This window comes from Homarus americanus, unplaced genomic scaffold, assembly GCF_018991925.1.
Source record: "Homarus americanus isolate GMGI-L3 unplaced genomic scaffold, GMGI_Hamer_2.0 scaffold52512, whole genome shotgun sequence".
Taxonomy (NCBI): Eukaryota; Metazoa; Arthropoda; class Malacostraca; order Decapoda; family Nephropidae; genus Homarus; species Homarus americanus.
The window spans coordinates 3672733-3691471 of NW_024735442.1; the positions used below are offsets into that span (position 1 = coordinate 3672733).

At 36.6% G+C, this 18739-nt stretch overlaps 1 protein-coding gene across 17 annotated transcripts in view; it reads left to right on the forward strand.

The window, feature by feature from the left end:
• LOC121871006 (potassium voltage-gated channel unc-103-like) overlaps positions 1–18739 on the forward strand; it is a 113934-nt gene that overhangs the window by 45741 nt on the left and 49454 nt on the right. For 11 of the 17 annotated variants that reach the window (XR_006089810.1, XM_042373050.1, XM_042373049.1 and 8 more), the window contains exons 9-14: positions 2478–2626; positions 5108–5250; positions 5927–6120; positions 6678–6847; positions 12566–12696; positions 13558–13590. Coding sequence is in view for 16 of the 17 variants with exons in the window: in XM_042373050.1 (XP_042228984.1) it covers positions 2478–2626; positions 5108–5250; positions 5927–6120; positions 6678–6847; positions 12566–12696; positions 13558–13590 (820 nt within the window). In the remaining variant the exon portion in view is untranslated. Of the gene's footprint in view, positions 1–2477; positions 2627–2689; positions 2839–5107; positions 5251–5926; positions 6121–6677; positions 6848–12565; positions 12697–13557; positions 13591–18739 lie in introns of all 17 variants that reach the window. The other 6 variants (XM_042373051.1, XM_042373057.1, XM_042373058.1 and 3 more) reach the window with 2 other exon arrangements.

Here is an 18739-nt window from a genome sequence, read left to right on the forward strand (position 1 = left end):
TACAATACTAAGTATGACAAAGTGAATCAAGACATCCATATCGTCAAAACATTATTTCATCTATAAACCTGTATTTTGCTCAGTAAGATAAAATGCCAATGAGACTTTTCTTCGTGCATTCTTCATTTTCCACTCACACTTCTCCATGCTACTTCATGTCATTCCCTGGCACACTCTACTGATACAGTTCTAAGCATTGACAACAGACCTGCATCTTCAATCTTACTCTCTTTAATGAAGTCCACACCCTTCAGTTTGTCTTTCACCTTTCATGTACAGTCACAGAAAAAAGTTCTGTCAGTCCACCCATCCCATCCATGAACCCTGAGACTCATGAACCTATGAGTCCGAGACATCACACAGTGTGCCACCTATGGGCCCAACAATGTGTGATGACTCGTAAAAACAAGTTCACAAGTTTCAGGGTTTATGAATGGGATGGAAGACTGACAGGACTTTTCTCAGTGATTGTACATACATACTAAGTCGCTGATCACATAGAGCACACCATCATTCTCATTATTACACTATACTGTACTTTGTTATCATCCTTTGAGCCTCTATCAATATACAGGTACTGTACCTTTTACACTTCAGCTCATGCTACTTTCATACCAAAATCACATCTTTCATGGTCACTTTTTTTTTCTGAGCACTCACCTTGTGTATATGTAGGCATGTTTATGTTGCAGATATGAGCGCCATTCATCGGTGTTGTTGCACACAATCCACAGTTCTGTCTCTGAACTCATGAACTTCTGCAAATCCCAATCTTTCTGTTTTCTTCATTTCATTCTTCATACCATCTGTTGAGGCTCCCAGTACAGTAGATTCTTCTGTACTTCCAGTACCTCTTGTGTCCATTCCAACTCCCTTTAAAACTCATTCTTAAGTTCCTCTTCCCTGTTGGTATACAGTGCAGTTGCAGCAATTACACTTTTATTTGTTCCATGTAAACCAGGTATTACCATCTTTATTTTAGTACAGGTACTCACATGTTTAATTTATATAAACAATGTATACAGTGTCTGTTTACACATACAGTACTTCACTTTTCATCACTAGACCAGCACCTTCTCTCACACACTGAATGTTATTTTCACAAATCTCACAGCATTTCAGAACAAGGAGTCACTCCCTCTCATGTTTATATCACATATTACCAATTTAATTAAATCACCTACCTGAATATGTATGCAATTTATAATCACATGTCACTGCAAGTTGTAGATTCCATTCTGCCTTCACCCAAGGCTTACAGTTGCTGTCTGAGGGACAGTAATATTGAGGACTTGATGAAGCTCCAATCCTTCCCACTCAAATCCAAATAACCTAAGCTGTCCCTTATCACATAACCTACCTGGATTTAATGAAGAATTCAACCTATTGACTTTAATCTGAGTCACCTAACCCACACTCTTCCTACATAACTATCTTTATCAATCTCTGCAACTGTTAGTGTGTACAAACGACGATTTCCTAAAGTATACTCTTTTATTACCATTTTACAACAGTTTATATACAAATACAGTATTCTTTTAGTGACCTTTGTTCTTAATTCTATATATGGTATTCGTTCGGGTGCAGTGGCTGAGTGGATTCAGTACTCACCTCCTGTCCCAAGGGTCACTGGTTTGTACTCGGGACACCCCCCTTCCCCCCCAAGTTGTATGGATACCTAGCTTTACAGTTAGGTGAAGTGAAGGCACTTATGTGCAGTGCAAGCTACATTGCATTTTTGTGAACTGAAGTCTTCCTATTTCCTTTTCTGTATCCATACTGCCCCTAATGGGATATCAACCCTACAGAACACATGTTCACTTTATTACTTGTATCCTTCATAAACATTTTGTAAAATTTTCGGTTCAGCTACCAACATAAAGTTCACCATCACATATCAACATTCCTTTTCATAAAACACACACACACACACACACACACACACACACACACACACACACACACACACACACACACACACACACACACACACACACACACACACACACACACACACACACACACACACACACACACACACACACACACACACACACACACACACACACACACACACACACACACACACACACACACACACACACACACACACACACACACACACACACACACACACACACACACACACACACACACACACACACACACACACACACACACACACACACACACACACACACACACACACACACACACACACACACACACACACACTTTCTTTTTCTTACTCTCTTCAGTGTCTCTGTCTGTCTGTCTCTTTATCTCTGCCTTTCTGCCTCTCTCTCTTCATTCTCTCCTCTTTCTCTCTCCTTTCTCTCCTCTTTTCCTCTCTTCTCTTCATTCTCTTACCATTATCTTTCTCTCTCTCTCTCTCTTCTTTTTATTCTTCCTCTTCTTCCTTCCTCCAGTCCTCACCCCAGCCCCGCTTGTGTCACCCCGGCCCTTTATCTCCCCAGCACGCCTGGACCTACACAAACGGCATCGACATGAATATGGTGTTGAAGGGCTTCCCTGACTGCCTGCAGGCGGACATCTGTTTGCATCTCAACCGACAGCTTGTCGATTCCTGTCCGGCTTTCGAAGGTGCCAGTCCGGGATGCTTACGGTAGGTGTTTGGGAGTTGACGATACTGAAATCGATTTTTTCCCTCCCAATTTAAACCTGAAAGCACGCTTGGTCATACACGAACGGCATAGACATGAGTGCGGTGATGAATATGTTTCCCGAGTGCCTTCAGGCCGATATAAGCCTACACCTCAACCGTAATCTGTTTGATGCTTGTTCATCCTTCGAGGGAGCAAGACCTGGCTGTTTAAGGTAAGTGCAACCCACTGTTCTCAAATTGGGTGGTCCAGAATTACAGTCCATCCTTTGATATTGATAGATGCAGCTAATTGTTATGTTGTTCAATTATAATCTCTTGGAGGTAGTATAGTCCAGATGCCTATATGTTCTCAGAAATCAATTCCACATTTTCTTGGGGTAAATTAATGTACTCTAACAATGTGTCAAAGTTGTGCAGTTGCCTGAATTATTATTATTTTTTTTTTCATACCTGAATTTCCACTACAGTTTCTGGAATACACATAGTTGAGTGTATAACCACAGACCACTGAACGATGTACACCTAATACCTTTGCATCTTGTGCTCCTAAAAATGCACAACAGTGTTTTTAATAGTTAAGAATTTTAAACAAAAGATTCCGTAGATTGTGGAATAATTAGTGTTATGCTTTATTTATTTTTGATGACTTTATGGATTTGTTTAATATTACAGGATGAAGTATCAATAGTAATATCAAAGTTTGTTAAATCAACAGGTAATTTGTAGTCTCTTAGGCCCGAATTCAGAATGGTAGTTTGAGCCTGGGATTTGAGCCCGACTCAGGCGTACCAATCAGGATTCCTCGAGCCGAGATTTCCTGCATCGGCTTGAACCCCGGATCGGATAATCTGTTGCATTTTCTTCAGTTACGAGCAAGGATTCGAACACTGAAATTCCAGCCAATTACGTTTCATCTACACCATTATGACAGCCAATCACCATCTAGAGTAATGTTTACAAGATTGTAGCGGCAATTATGACTCGACGAGATTTTACGTGTCATCATAAAAATTGATAGGATTCTGCCTATCTACCATTAGTCTTCTCTCTACAAAATTTTAAATTTGATGATATCGCCAAAAAACACTCTGTCAAAATTCATGTGAGGATTGACAATTCCGATCTCCAACCCGGTTGAATATTTGTGTTGGCTTGAGCCAGCGTTCCGAATACAGCAACAACCTCAATCTTTGCTTGATCCTTGGTTTGAACCTTCATGAGGTTTCAAATCACTGTTCTGAATTCGGGCCTTAGGGTTCCTTCTAAATTCCTAATAACATCTCTTGTGTTCTCATGTACATTACCTCATTTTAACTGTCATTGGTACATAATGTACATTAAGGGTAAGACGTTATACATTAAACTCGCCAAATTTGGCTTCTTCTTTTTTAACTATAATAACTCCATACTTATTTAATCTATAATTTTAAGTCACATCTTTTTTAAATAGAAAACCCTCTTTTAAAAGAAGATTGCATTACATAACATAAACTGATACAATGCTAGATGTACAATATCAAAATCAGTCGATCATGCCAAGAAAACCAATCACAAATTGTGCCGTAGTGCAGAAGTGGTTGTACAGTACTACAGGGTGCTGGGTTAGAGGGATTTGATCTGTAGTAGAGGGATTGTGACCTACCTCTATTGATGCTTATTTTCTTTGGCCATGTACATACTACAATCAGATAGTTGCTTGCTTACATTTTCCTGACCTCTGTATTATCCTTTTAGAGTCGCCTTGTTTCCTATCCTTCACCTTTTTTGTGTTTCCTTCTTCTATTTCCCTATTTTTCCCACTTATGTATACTTTATGTATAAAAAGAAGGAGGCAGTGAAAGCAGGGGCGGATCCATGGGGGGGTCCTGGGGGTCCGGTCTCCCCGCTTTTCATCAGAAAATTCCAATACTTTTCTTCAATGCAGTACAGTATTGTACTCAGGCATTTTTGTGTCATAAAAAGTAATTACTATTGACCTCAGAATATCTCCCAATATCAAGTGTACCTGGCTTCAAAATGGCCTCAAAATGCCCATGATATTGGTCAGATTTCAAAAAAATTCTGGGAGAGGGGCTTATAGTACCCCAATACCTTGGAATAAGAATGGGCTTAACAAAGAACTGTGCAAAGGAGCACCTCAAGAGCATGGCCTTGCCTGCCACCACAATATTGTGACATATCTGCTCACATGGTAGTACGGTACTGTAATTCTCATCTCACAAAGTTAAAACTTTTATTTTTTTTATGCTGCTGCTTTTGCTAATCATTAATTCCATATCTTACCAGGTAAAAATGTTAATGTATCTTTCTGCTCTTTCACAAATTCAATACCCTGTGATTTGGTGAATCTCTTATCACCCTCTGTTGTTGAGTGTAGAGCTGTCATAAGGTTTTTCAACAAGTCAAGGTTCAGAAATTTGGTTAACACAGGTTCCTTTGCTGTTCAGAATTGTGGGTAATCAATCTTCTTGATATTTCCAGAGCACTAAGTATGAAGTTCAAAACAACACACGCTCCGCCCGGAGACACACTGGTGCATAGGGGTGATGTTCTCACTTCCATGTACTTTATCTCCAGAGGGTCTCTTGAGATCCTGAAAGATGATGTTGTGATGGCAATTCTAGGTAAGTTTACAGTGTACAGTATCCTCATATAGTGATGACTTCTTACTTGTTTTAAAATCAGTCAGATACTTTACTGTAAAAATAGAGACCTGATGAGATGAAGATGCCCTGAAAATATAATTTTGTACTGTTTTGTAAATATTGACTGAATATTGAAAAACAAACATTGTTCATTTATTTGACTTACATACATTGTCTTAAACTTCAAATCTCTAAAAAAAATTATTCTTAACCACTGTAGACATATACACAGTAATATAGACCCTAATAATGGACGATTCAATGGAGTGCCAGCCAAGAATTAGACAAAATTTTTATAGACAACAAAAGTATTGCAACAGAGAATAGCTGGTCATGACTAATTAGCTGTGTACTTGATGAGGGTCAACCAAGATGTCAACCAAGAAAAAAGTTTTACCTTCGAATTGTAGTTCCTATTACAACTATGAATTTTAGGGGAACAAAGACTGCTTGTGTAAATTGTAGAAGTTTGAGATAATCATTTATGAGTTATAAAAAACTTAGTTATTTAAGAAAAAAGTTTGTGGTATGCATGTTTTGGGGGTATCCTGGAATGTATATTTATTTGCCCCTAAAGAAGTTAACTTTGATAAAAACTGGCCTTTGTGTTATGTTGAAAGAAACTTCTGTTTATAACCCTTAATCTTTCCTTCAGGTAAAGATGACATATTTGGGGAAAACCCGTGCATCTACCCAACCATAGGAAAGTCATCATGTAACGTGCGAGCTCTCACGTACTGTGACCTGCACCGAATAATGAGGGATGATATCCTTGATGTCCTTGATCTTTACCCAGAGTTTGCGGATGAGTTCTCTCGAAACTTAGAGATCACCTTCAACTTGAGAGATGTAAGTCAATTGGTTTAGATTTTTCAGTTTGAGTCTGTTGAACAAGTTTTTTATTATTCAAACCAAGAAAAGTATAGTACCTGACAAAGTACACTTGTCCTTTAATACAGGTATCTTTTGCATTTCCTGGTTGCATACACAGGTCTGTGAAGTGCACTTGGCCAAGGTGTTGAACAGTCAGATTTGTAGTTGAGAAAAGCAACCGAGATTATGTAGTTTATTTCCATAATTTCCTCAACTGTTGGGCATCAATGATTACAGATGAAAGATCACTTGAAATTTGCAAAAAAAATTTAGAACCATTAGGTTCTTGATGAAAAAAATACGACATGACCTTTGTATTACTGTATACAGTACAGTACTGTATATTTTGATAGTTTTGAGGACTTTTTTTTACAAAGAAGTTGTATATTGTACATTATTATGACAAATGTTTTATAAATCTGAAATACACTACATATAAGAAATTTTGACTTTTGTATATCTGATGACTTGATTTTAATGGAAGAATTATTTATACTAATGGTTTTCTGATTGACACTCTCCTTTGCTTACAGGAGGAAGTGGCAGGGGTAGACCCATCTCTCATGGCCAGAAGATCTCAAGGCAATTTTGAGCGAAGTAATTCACAGGACACAGATGATATCAGAAAAATTGCCTTTAGACCTCCACGGCAGCGTCGCCGACAATTCACTCGGCGAGCATCTAGTGGCGAGGAGAGTGACTCGTAAGTAGATTACTAAAAGACCGTCTTTGTAAAGCAACTCTCTCTGAATGGAGAGGAATAGAAGGTAAAGAGAAATCTGTCAGCTCACTGTAACTTTACTAAAAGGGAAATCACAATTATGTTGATACATTAACTGTATGTCACAATACTGTAATTCAGTTTCATGGAGAAACATACCAGTATAAATAGAGCTTAAGGGAAAATGGCAAAACTAACATGGACCCTTTTTCTGCTGATTTTCTATTAATCTTCTGTGACTACTGTATACACTAGTAATTGACACCCTATGGGACCTTGGGTGAGATAGGGTAAGGCTCAGTGGACAGAAATTGTGTGAGGAAGGGTGACAAAAGGTTAGGATATGTTTGGAAGAATTTTAGGGAAATACACAGCCAAACTGTGGAGTTGACCTCCCAGGTCCTGAAGGTCACCAGGCCAAGCCCAGTGCCATTTGTTCTTCTGTTTCTACAGGTAGGATGGTAGTCTTAGATTACCTCAGGGAGTAGTGACCCTGTTCTGCTTGCTAAGAGGGCACTTGGAAGTCCTACATATAATGCTATTGAAAGGACATCCAGCCATAAAATTTGCTTCAAATTTGCCCAATGACAAACAGGAGACCATGCCATTGGGTAATACATGCAAGCATGGAAAACGGCTCTAAAATGGTGAGGATGATCAAAGTTAGTAGAGGGATAGATTTGGTTGGAAGTTAGGTAAAGCAAGGGTGGCAGAGGGTTAGGATAAGGAGAAAGGTTATTGACTGAAGTTTTACTTAATACAAGCTATCATTTCTTCCACCGGAGGATGTAACCAGGATGTAACCACATGTGGAAGACCGAGATAAGATGGTTTAATTGTTGTCATATTTAAACAAAAATATTTGTCCAAAAAATCTGTTCTCTATATCCAAGCAGATGACTATAAATGATGCCTGTTAAATTTGGGTCAAGTTATATCCAATGTAAAACATTGTTAGTCTAAAGAAACTATGGTAGAACTCACTAACTGCACAAGCACAGAGTTCAATCCTCTACAGTATATTCTGGTTAGCACATAAATTTGACTATTCTAATGTATCTAAATATCACAGATTTGACTCAGCATCTGTGCAGTAGGATTTTTGCACAACAGAATTATTTTACTGGGCATAGTTGAACATTTCAAAATGTCAGTATAATGTTATATGAAACAAGTTTATTACAGAACATTGGAATTGACTGGCTTTGTTAAAGTTTAGATCAGCTGTAGATTTTACTTATACTTGGTGCAGATAGTAAAGATTTACTTCCTTTTTGTACTTAAAATTATATTAGGCATCAATTACAGTTTGAGCTACCTGCTAAAGAGAAATGTTATCCATTTAAACTTGGCTATGACAAACTCGATAGACATATGTATGCATTTATAGGCGAGACTGTTCATGCTGACAAGAATGAAGGTCTCTTATTATCACAGAAGTAAATTCATTTTGCAAAGCTTAGTGTATAGAAGTCAGATTGATATTGGAATGTTTTTAATGGTTTTCACATTCAGTATACTGTACAATGCCTTTATTTCTGTTACTTTCTACCTCTGTAATTCTATGTTTGTCATTGTGTATACGTACTCACACACTTTCTAAGAAAATCAATCTTTTTACATGTTTTAATAATTTAGTGAAAGTATGTACCAATAATTTTACATACATTCCTCAGCAAAGTTATGAGTGGTTTTGTTAGGCCTTCAGACAGTACCTGTACTTAAGAATGAGGAGGATGCTGATAGCCACTCTGTTTAATAGTCTGACTACAACAAAAGGCAGCATTGTAAAGCTGGATATATAAATTGAAATGCCATTATTTAATTAAAAATCAATTTTAAGTGATTCAAAATAAAAATTTATGACTACGGATAAATAAATGTGCTTTATGGTCATAAGACTTTGTGGATGGCTTGTGATATAAGCTCACTTAACAGAGCCACCCTTTGATAGCGTGAAGAATTGTACTGCAGTTATTGTTACCTTTCCAACTTAATTTGGATCCATCAGTTCATGAAGAAACAGGTCTTGGAAGGAATTTGATGTTGCCAGGAACCAAAAACTTTCTGCCTTTCTGCTTTTAATGGTAACATCATGCCACTCAAACATCCTTCTCTCTTAGAACTGGTGGATCCAAATATGGTTGGGAAGTAACTTGCTGTTGTATCTAACACATAAAGATAAGTGGTTCTGTCATGTAAAATAAAAGAGGTATATATTGTGAACCATCTATAGTACTCACCCTTTGATTATAATGTGTGATTTTAAGATTCACTCCCATCATTTGCAACTCCAGTTACCAAATCTTACTTCATTTATATTCAAAACTCCAAAAGTAATTCAGGGATATCTTAATACATACACATACCGGGAACTTGAAAATGTCGTGTGTGTGTGTGTGTGTGTGTGTGTGTGTGTTATAGAAGTACCAAAGCTATGACTACTTAAGAATTACAGTGCAGTATTAAGAAAAAATTGGCTTTGATTTTCATGGAAGGTTTGACTGTTTACTACAATATTAAATTACTGACATTTTGTTATAATTTATGTATTTTAATGTTCATTGTGGTGTTTAGAAGTTGTCCTTTTGAATGGTTTGCAAATTTTTATTTATTTTTTATTTTGTGCACTTTTGTGTAATTATTTTCGAGGGTTACGCAAAAGACCGTGTCCCTTTCATTTCATTGTTGCTGCTTAGTTCCTGTTCACTGTTGGAAAGAGCAAGTGTGTTGTTTTATATACAGTATTAGACACAATAAAACAAATTAATTCTTAACATTTATGAAATTCTTTTGCTGAATACATTTACTTGCTTTTTCTTGGCCCAAGCAAACCATAGATATAAAGCTCAAATTTTCATGTTACAGAATATTTTAAAATTTTAAAGCATGTAATTTTTTTTTTTATATGAAATCTACCTACTTTATTTTGGCCACCCACTCACATTACAATACAGAGTTCATAATACATGTGCTTCCTTCTGACAGTCCTGAGGAGGATCAATTTCAATCCAGTGCAGATATTTTGCACAAACAGTAAGTCGTAGACCACCTTTAAACTTTACTGTGCTTTAGTTGTACTTGTACTATGTGAGTCTTGTATAAAAGGATACTGTATTTCTGATTATCTACCAAAACAACATTTATTAGTTTTTGGGAGTTGAATGTGAAGCATGAGGAACGTGGATGTTTTGGTAACTTCTTGTAACTTAAGAACTGTGTGATGCAACCTTTTGATATCTTCTCTTGTTACTGACTGTCATCTAATGGACCATACCTGTTTAACTGTGCAAATGAAGCTTGGTTATATTAAATGTAAGTCTGTTATTGACAAGTTGATTTTTGATTGTATTAATCTACAGTACTAGCTTGATTTACAACATGCCTTATTGATGATACTGCATCAACTAGGTTATTCTCTCATTCAACTGTATACAAAAGTGCTGACAAGTGTATGTTTTCACTACTGGATGTTGGTGGTATAGTGGTAACGAGCGTATCTCTCACCAATGTATCAAGGGTTCGAATCCTGCTTGGCCCAGACACACCAGTGTGAACTACCAAACATCATAAGTTTCCCTAACACTGGATAGATCAACTGTCCAAATAGCTGATAAGTGGTGAAAATTATTTAAAAAATATACCAGTATATATCTGACTTAAAAGGCTTGAAGATTCTTTATTACCAGTTGAAATATTGTTTCTAAATAGTATTCCTTCATTGTTGTGTATATTTCACTCGAAAAGAAGAGAAGATATCCATGATGCCATCATTACAGGTGAGATTAGTTGTCATTATTGCTGATTTATCTCAACGGATTGGTAGCCAATAAGAAAAAAGTAAATTGACGAAGCATAATCATCTTGTATTAAATGTGTACTGTATTAGGGTAGTACTGTATTGCTCTGTGCCATTCTTGTATGAAATGTACCATGAGGTAACTCTGTTGTCTGCTTAGGACATTAGGCCAACTCAGTGTATAGTATATTGCACTGCTTGCAAGACTAATGATAAGCTCAAATGTAGCCAATACTGTGTTGTGAGCCCTCTTGATTTGCTTTTCAAAATGAATCTTCTGATGCAGGAAAATTTTGAAAGTGAGTGAAATAAATTTGAATTTAGATCCCAAAAATGTTAAACAGATTAACTATTTGTATGAGTTTTAAATTAATTCTTAAAGATATGGAATGATTTATTTACATGTGTACTTGATAATGTATGTGAATTCTCATTGGTAATTAGTATGTGGTCGGCGAATAAGTTTTGCTGCTCGTACTATGAGATTGACTATGATTAGAAAATTGAGAGAGAATTTATATAATAGTAGGGAAGTGTACAGAATTATGTGTCTTATATGCTTGAGCAATCATTAAAGGAATAAGAACCAAGAATGCTAAGTAAGGTGCCTCTCACAACATGTATACAGGTATTCCTCGATTTATGATATGTTTATATTCCTGAAAACGGTATCATACATCAGTTTGCATTTCTCCATTAATTACCATTATGAGGCAAGAGATATGTTCCTTGTAAAAAAGCCTTCTCCAGCATGTAATAAAATGAAGCTTTCCAACACACCTTGAATATTTACATGCATAAAAATTGAATGCAATTGGCAACAATTTAATGAAAAGCAAAACTGTGATTTGTTTAATAGTTGCCACAGTTGACAGTACACTGACAGCCACCTTCAACTTCACATCGAAGGTGATGACTTCACAGTGTCTCTTACTGCTACACATATCACTTATTGGTTGTTTTCCCAAACATCACTAAAATGTATATTGCTTGAAAATGCCAAGAAATTAGGAGCATTCTGTTGAAGGGTGGAACTGGATTCAAAAGATTCTATTGGCTTGTAAACACTGTTTTTATGATATGTGCTACCCAGTCAAGCTAAATGGAACATATATATACTTTTACTTTTATCCTCTTCACCACTGATTGGCTCGTTAGCCGCTTGGGCGATGGGTCACGTCTCTGTTACACACTGTTGGCAAGTACTGGGCATGCACCGGCTATATGAGGTTCATTATCTTTAGGTAAATACAGTACAATTTTAAAGATACTGTAAAATTAAAAAAATAATTATAATTGTTCAAAGAATATATGGGAATTTTGTATTACAGGTATTTTTAAATTAAAATATCGAAAATACATTTTATTATAAATTGAGGAATGCATGTTTTAAAAGTTGTATAAGGGACATTGTCAAATTGTAAAAAGCAGTGTTGAGGTATGTATTGCCCACCTGTTTTACCTTTGTGTGAGTTAATTATGTATGATTTTTTAATATATACGCTTACTCCCCCCAAAAAATATGTTTGGTGAGGTACGATAAATTTCAAAATAAACACTGCGACTCCTGTTGTCTCAGTAGGGTTGTCAAAATCCTTCATCCGTTGTGCCATATTATCTGACACAATATCATAAAGATACTCTTTTGAGCGAGTGTACATTAGAGAGTTAATTATGAAGTACAAATTTATGAGTAGTAACATAAATTCTTATTAATGAATTACAGATTGGAGACATGATTGAGGATTTTATACCTTTGTCATATCAATAAGGCAAAATGGTATTAACTTTTTTCTTTGGAACTTTACTCAAAAGAAAGTTCAAGATGTGATAAAAGTTTCCACTCCCAACTTTCCTTATTAAAGTTTGTGATGTATGAGAATTTTGTTTTCACATTACAGGGAGGACAAACACTTGGTCTCAAGGGGTTGTATTCAACAGTTCTCTCCAGACAAGGCGAGGCAAGATGTATCGTCTCACAATCTCAACTTTGAACATAAACAACGATCAGGAACTCTTAACTCTATAACTGGTAAGTAAATTGGGAATAAACTTGGAGAACCAAACTGCCAGAGGTATACCGGTATATCAATTGTTTTTATGGTAGGTAGTACTGATCTGATCTATGATTCAGTTTTATTTCTCTCTTAAATTTTACAAATAAAGACTTCTTGGTTTTTTTTGTCAGATGGCTGGTTATATCTGTACTGTACTGATGTATTAGTAGGTGTGATACACCAGAAAACATCCCTCTTTTATATAACCAGACCTTACCTCATCAATGGAATGAAAATCTGACATTTTTTATTTATATTTTTTCAGCCTTTGTATTTATTTCTTTATTGTTTTTTCTTCAAGTGAGAGAGACACGCAGAGGAAGATATTAAGAGGTTTACATTAAGGGTGCATAGTACTGTACAGTATCCCTAAATTAGTGGTAATTTTGTGTTCTCATTTTTTTTTCTCAAAATCATTTACAGTACCATCACAATTATAAGTTTAAGAAACTAGCAGTCAAGGTAAGTTTGACTTAACTTGGATACATACCTATGCTTTTTTTGAGTGAATACATCACTCAAAATATTGTGGTTCATAAGGAACTTATGTGTTGTTTAACACTTTCATTATAGCCAGGATAATATGGTCTTATATTGTGAAATATTTATATGTAAAATATGTTGAGTTGACATATTATTAAGAGCTCACACTCGTTAAAAACTCACATCTTCGTTATGTGAAACATTTACTAATTGAAAGAATGTCAGTAAAGTGTTTAAGTTATAATACCTGCCAGTGATCAGCAATTTTGTCAACTTTATCCTGGTGATTAATATGATTTACATACTAGGTCTATAAAGTTTTGGTCTAAACCAAAGTTAATTCCTTACCTCAGCGGCTGGGTCAGCGGACATATCCCCAGGTTATGGTAAGCAGTTCTTCTTGGTAGGAGTGACCCTTAACCCCATACCCCTTGTTCTGCTCATTTCAGTGATAAATCATTTCCTCATCACTCCCAACCCCTTCTTTTGTCATTTCTTGTGCCCTTTCATATACCCCCAGTGTCTTCCCTTAATCCCAGCTCCAGTTCTCACTCTACTCTAATCACTATGCTCCCTCTGCAACCAATGGGTTACCATATCCCCATTCCTTAAGCTGATAATTTTTCCATGTACCTGCATCTATGAATTGCATACCTGAGAACTTATTGAGACTACATGGTTTGGTACTTTATCCCCAAAGACCTCCAAAGACCACGTCTGCCTTGGTCATCCCTTTACCATCACCTCCTCTACCCAGTATATTGACGTTCTGAGTGGATATACTGTATATATATATATACATATACAGTATATATAAGTGGCTGACCATCCCATTTATTTGGCAGTAATATAGCTGCCATGCTTAGACTCAGAACATTGTATCCCTTGTCCTGGTGTTATGCTTCTCTCTCACTCACACACACACACACACACACACACACACACACACACACACACACACGTGTATCCTCATACTGAAAAAGCTTAAACTCCTTTACTTGTTCACATACCTCAAGTGTCTGGTGTGACTTCACTATTTGAAGTTTTGGGAATAAATCCATAATTCATCAGGGTATCAAGAATATGGGGATCAAAGGATAGCAGCAAACATATGATTTAGAGCTAGGAAAGGGAATACAGTACAGGTACTGTAATTCTTCACCAACCAAAAGTCACAACCGCAGTTTTGAGCACTGTACCCATGTTTCACTTTTTATATAAGTGTTTAATGAACCACGGTATCCAGTTTCGAGTATCTGCAGTTCCTAGAAGATTTCTAGCTCAGCCCGGTGGGATGTTCTCTGGATCAGGTCGATCAAGTTGTTCACCTTGTTTACACCTTGTATATCTTCATCAATGGCCTACTGTATTACTGTAGTTATCATTTACCACACAGATCCTCTTTAATCTTGGTTCTGTAAATCAATTTGCTTACAGTTTTTCACCCTTCATGTTATGTGTTCTGGCTTTCTACTGTCCTGGCAATAGTCATCATTTAACACTTTCAGGGTCTTGGGGAAGCAGCCACACCCTTGTACACTATCACTATCGGTCAAAAGTATTAATACATTTATTGATATGATACATTGTAAATAAGACAGAAACACCTTTTCTTTTCATTTTACCAAATTAAAGGAAATTAATTAATCTAGAATGTTAATTTCCTGTAAAATAATTATTTATTTAAAAAAAATTGATAATATTCTATATTTTGAAGATTTTACAATTTCCTTTGCCATCATATTTTTTTTTATTATACACTATGCACTGTAATATAAGTATCTATGAAAGTACTGTATGGGGATAAATTATTCAAATAAAACAAAATAAACCCTGGGTTAAACTGTACATGTTTCCCTCTAGATACAAATGGGTTAGGTTAATAAAAAAAAAGTGAATTTTCATATTGTGAATAGACAAACATATGGGAAAATAGGGTTAGGTTCCCAATGACACAAATACTCCAATATCATATCCCAAAAGCATGAAAATGGTTCACAAACTAGAACAAACCCTACCTAACTAATGATAATAGTACACAACTTATCTAATTTATTACCAAATGCATGAAAGCAAATAATAAAATACTGTTTAACTTTGGTACATTACCATATGGAAGGGTAGTCTGGGCTGGGAGGCAGTATGGGCTCACCACCACAAGGGGTTGAGCAAGGGTGGGCTGAGGAGGGTTGTCCACCACATCACTGTTGTCCAGCTGCTTGTTTGATCCCCTCAGCATGCTTGTAAACTGTGGCCACAGCAGAAGCAGCCAGACCAAGATCTTTTCCAATCTTGGCAGGGCCATCACCGCGTTCGTGACGCTTAATTACCTCCAGCTTTGTCTCGAGAGTCACAACCTTTCATCGTTTCTTCGACGTAGTACGGGTAGTTGAAGATTCATCAGAATGCTTCGATGCCATTACGAAAGTTGTGACAAAAGGAAGACACAAATACACATGGATAAAGGGAGATTACTTCACACACACACAACAAATAGCGGATGGAAGGGCATGGGCTTGTGTGAGATGTGGGAAGAAGGGGATTATGGTCAGTGACAGTGAGCGAGAATATGTCTGCACATCTCTCTCCAAGATGACCGCGTAAGCTGACTCTCGGTGCACGAAATTTCAATTTTTGCCTGGACCCAAATTCTTGTAAGCGAGGAAAGCTTTAATTTATCATAATAGTGCTCTCAATTTAGGAAATTCGTATCTCAAGGGATACCTGGATTCACAGCAGCCAACTTAACACAGTGTCTTGTGTTAGTGTCAATTTTTTTAGTGTAATGGTAATTTTTATGCCATACTTATGCAGTTTCTTACTTGAAAAACTAAAGAATACTTTCCTTCAAAGTTTTTTACAAACTAACCATGGAAGACAAGGAAAAAAATATACTAAATTAGGATAATGATGACACCTTATCCTGTACTGATACCCATAAGTGGCATTAACTAAGATAGTCATAAACTAGAGCTGTTCATTCCTGTTTATTCACAAGTTATATGCTTTAACATGAGCTCCCTTAAGTAAGTACAGTACTGTAAAGGTACAATAATCTCCCCTTGAGCCAGAATAATTGGGGCAGAGTATTTCCAGGTTTAAGAATTTCCGGATATTGAGACAAGTTTTCTTATCCCTGGAAAAAATTTAACATCCCTGGATTTTTTCCGGGTATTGGTGAATGTTTCCACATCGGACTGCAGTTGGACAGACTTAGAGCTGTATTTATTTTTGTAGACACTACTGTACATGCACAATATATTATAAATAGACAAAATACAGTACTGTATACTATACTGTACTGTATGCACTATGCATCACTATACTGTACTCACTAGCAGATGTCATCTTGGGCTTCTGATACAGGCAGGCCAAATGATGATATGATGATACAGGATGACCTGCCTTTGTTCTGTACCATTTACTGTAGCAGGTGTTGCTAACTCACTCTCCCCATGTTTCCCCCCTCGGGCACCTGTATCCCGCTCGCTGACATCCGAGTTACACAGGCCTAAGATGATCTTTGCTCTGTTTTGGGAATGTTTCTTAGAGAGGCCTCTCAGCCCCCAGAACCCCTAAATTTTGTCCAAATCTCCCGAAATCTGGATTTACCGGGTCCGAATCTTCGAGGGCTTGCTGTATTGAATAAAAAATAAAGGATTAGTGATACAGCCTTGCAAAAGAGAAAGATGAAGAAAAAAGATAATAAGATGAAAGTATGAAGAAGGAGGATAAGAAGGGTGTGCAAAAAAGTTAGAATTAGAAGACAGGAAGAAGGAGTATGAAGAAGAAGAAAAAGAAAGAGTATGAAGAAGAAGAAATAGTAAGAAGAAGAAGAGTTATGAAGAAGAAGAAGAAAAGAAAGTAAGAAGAAATAGAAGATGATACAGGGAGAATATCAAAAAGAAGAAAAGAGAGAGAGATGATAATGTACTATTTTGACCTTACTAGTGGAAGTGACCAAGATCGATGTAAACATGTCGTCTCCTGTTTATTCACATACTGTTGCATGTACTGTACATTCTTATGTAAAGTATTTAACAAAGAATAAAGGAATAGGATATTATCCTATAAGAGAGAGAAAGTATAATAATTGTCACGTTTTTTTAAGTACAGCCTACACCCTGTACTTAATTTTTAACATTGAGCTGTACTGTATATGCACATAGAACTTTAGGTACTAATGTATATGTATCTCATGGTCACTTTCCCAAACCCCTTATTTGCCAACTATGGGTTAAGTCTAGACCATAACTAGTCAGTGTAGCATGGGGGCTAGTTTATTTGGCCACCCCATCATATCCTGTGCAAGGCAAAGTACACGAGCATTACAGCACACAACATGGAAGCATGTGGAGTTCTTGCTTACCTTTTTAAGATTTAAAGGATGGGTGGGTGTGCGAGAGTACCTCAGAGGCCATTTTTCTTTATTTCACCTTGTTCACCCTGGTACAGTATTGTGAAATTGGGTCCCAAAGTCCTGATGACCCATTAAGGGCAGTGCAGTTATAGTACGCTGTATACTAAGTCATCAGTGCCCAAGGAGTCAATGTGGTTGGCTGTGCATTCAATAACCTTCACTTCCCTAATGGAGTGGGGCTGCCCTCGGTATGAACAAATGACCCTTAGGACAGGAGGCAAGCACTGCATCCACTTGGCCATTGCACCCCCTAGTTAATATAACCAGTCATTAGATATGTCCTCACTGAAGGGTACAGTTAGAATTCTCATAGGTCATAAGTAGATGACCTGTAACTTATGAAGAATATCCATATATAGGCCTCGGCCTACCAGATGATTAAGGCTTAAGTTTTATTTAGTTTTAGTATTTTATTAGAAATAACTTTTTGAAAAGCAGAAAAATATAAAATGAACATCATCAGATAAATTTGATGATTCTGGGGTGCATCATATTTACATTGGTTAAAATAATTGTCATTACTGTTGCACAGAAATGGAATACATCTCTGAAAGTGTGTGTGTGTGTGCATGTGTGTGTGCGTGCGTGTGTGTGCGTGCGTGTGCGTGCGTGCGAGATTGAGTGAGTGTTCTGTGTGGGGGCATACTCATGTGTCATGCATATGAGTATAAACATAAAAGTAATATTGTGTGTGATGTGAGTGTGTGTGTGTGTGAAAATTATACATACATGCAATAAATTATTGCATATGTGTGTTTGCATACATGTGTGTATACATGTCAGGATTTTTGTGTGTATGGGTGATTCTCGAGTGTTTTGTATGTAGACTGTGTGTTAGTGTGTGTGTTTAACTTGGTATGTTTAATGTATATATGCCCGTATGCTTATCTAAATGTATGTATGTGTGTGTGTGTGTTGGCATACATTTTGTCTGTATATTTGTGCATACATGCATGTGTGTGGTTGTTTTAAATGTTAAAACATATGTGCATGCAGGTGTATGTGTGTGTATTTTTCAATAAAAAACCAAGATCTGTAAAATTCACTTAAATTATTTTGTTTTAATTTTTTTTAGCATAAAGCCTAACCAAAAGGTTGACTTTGTATATTAACTA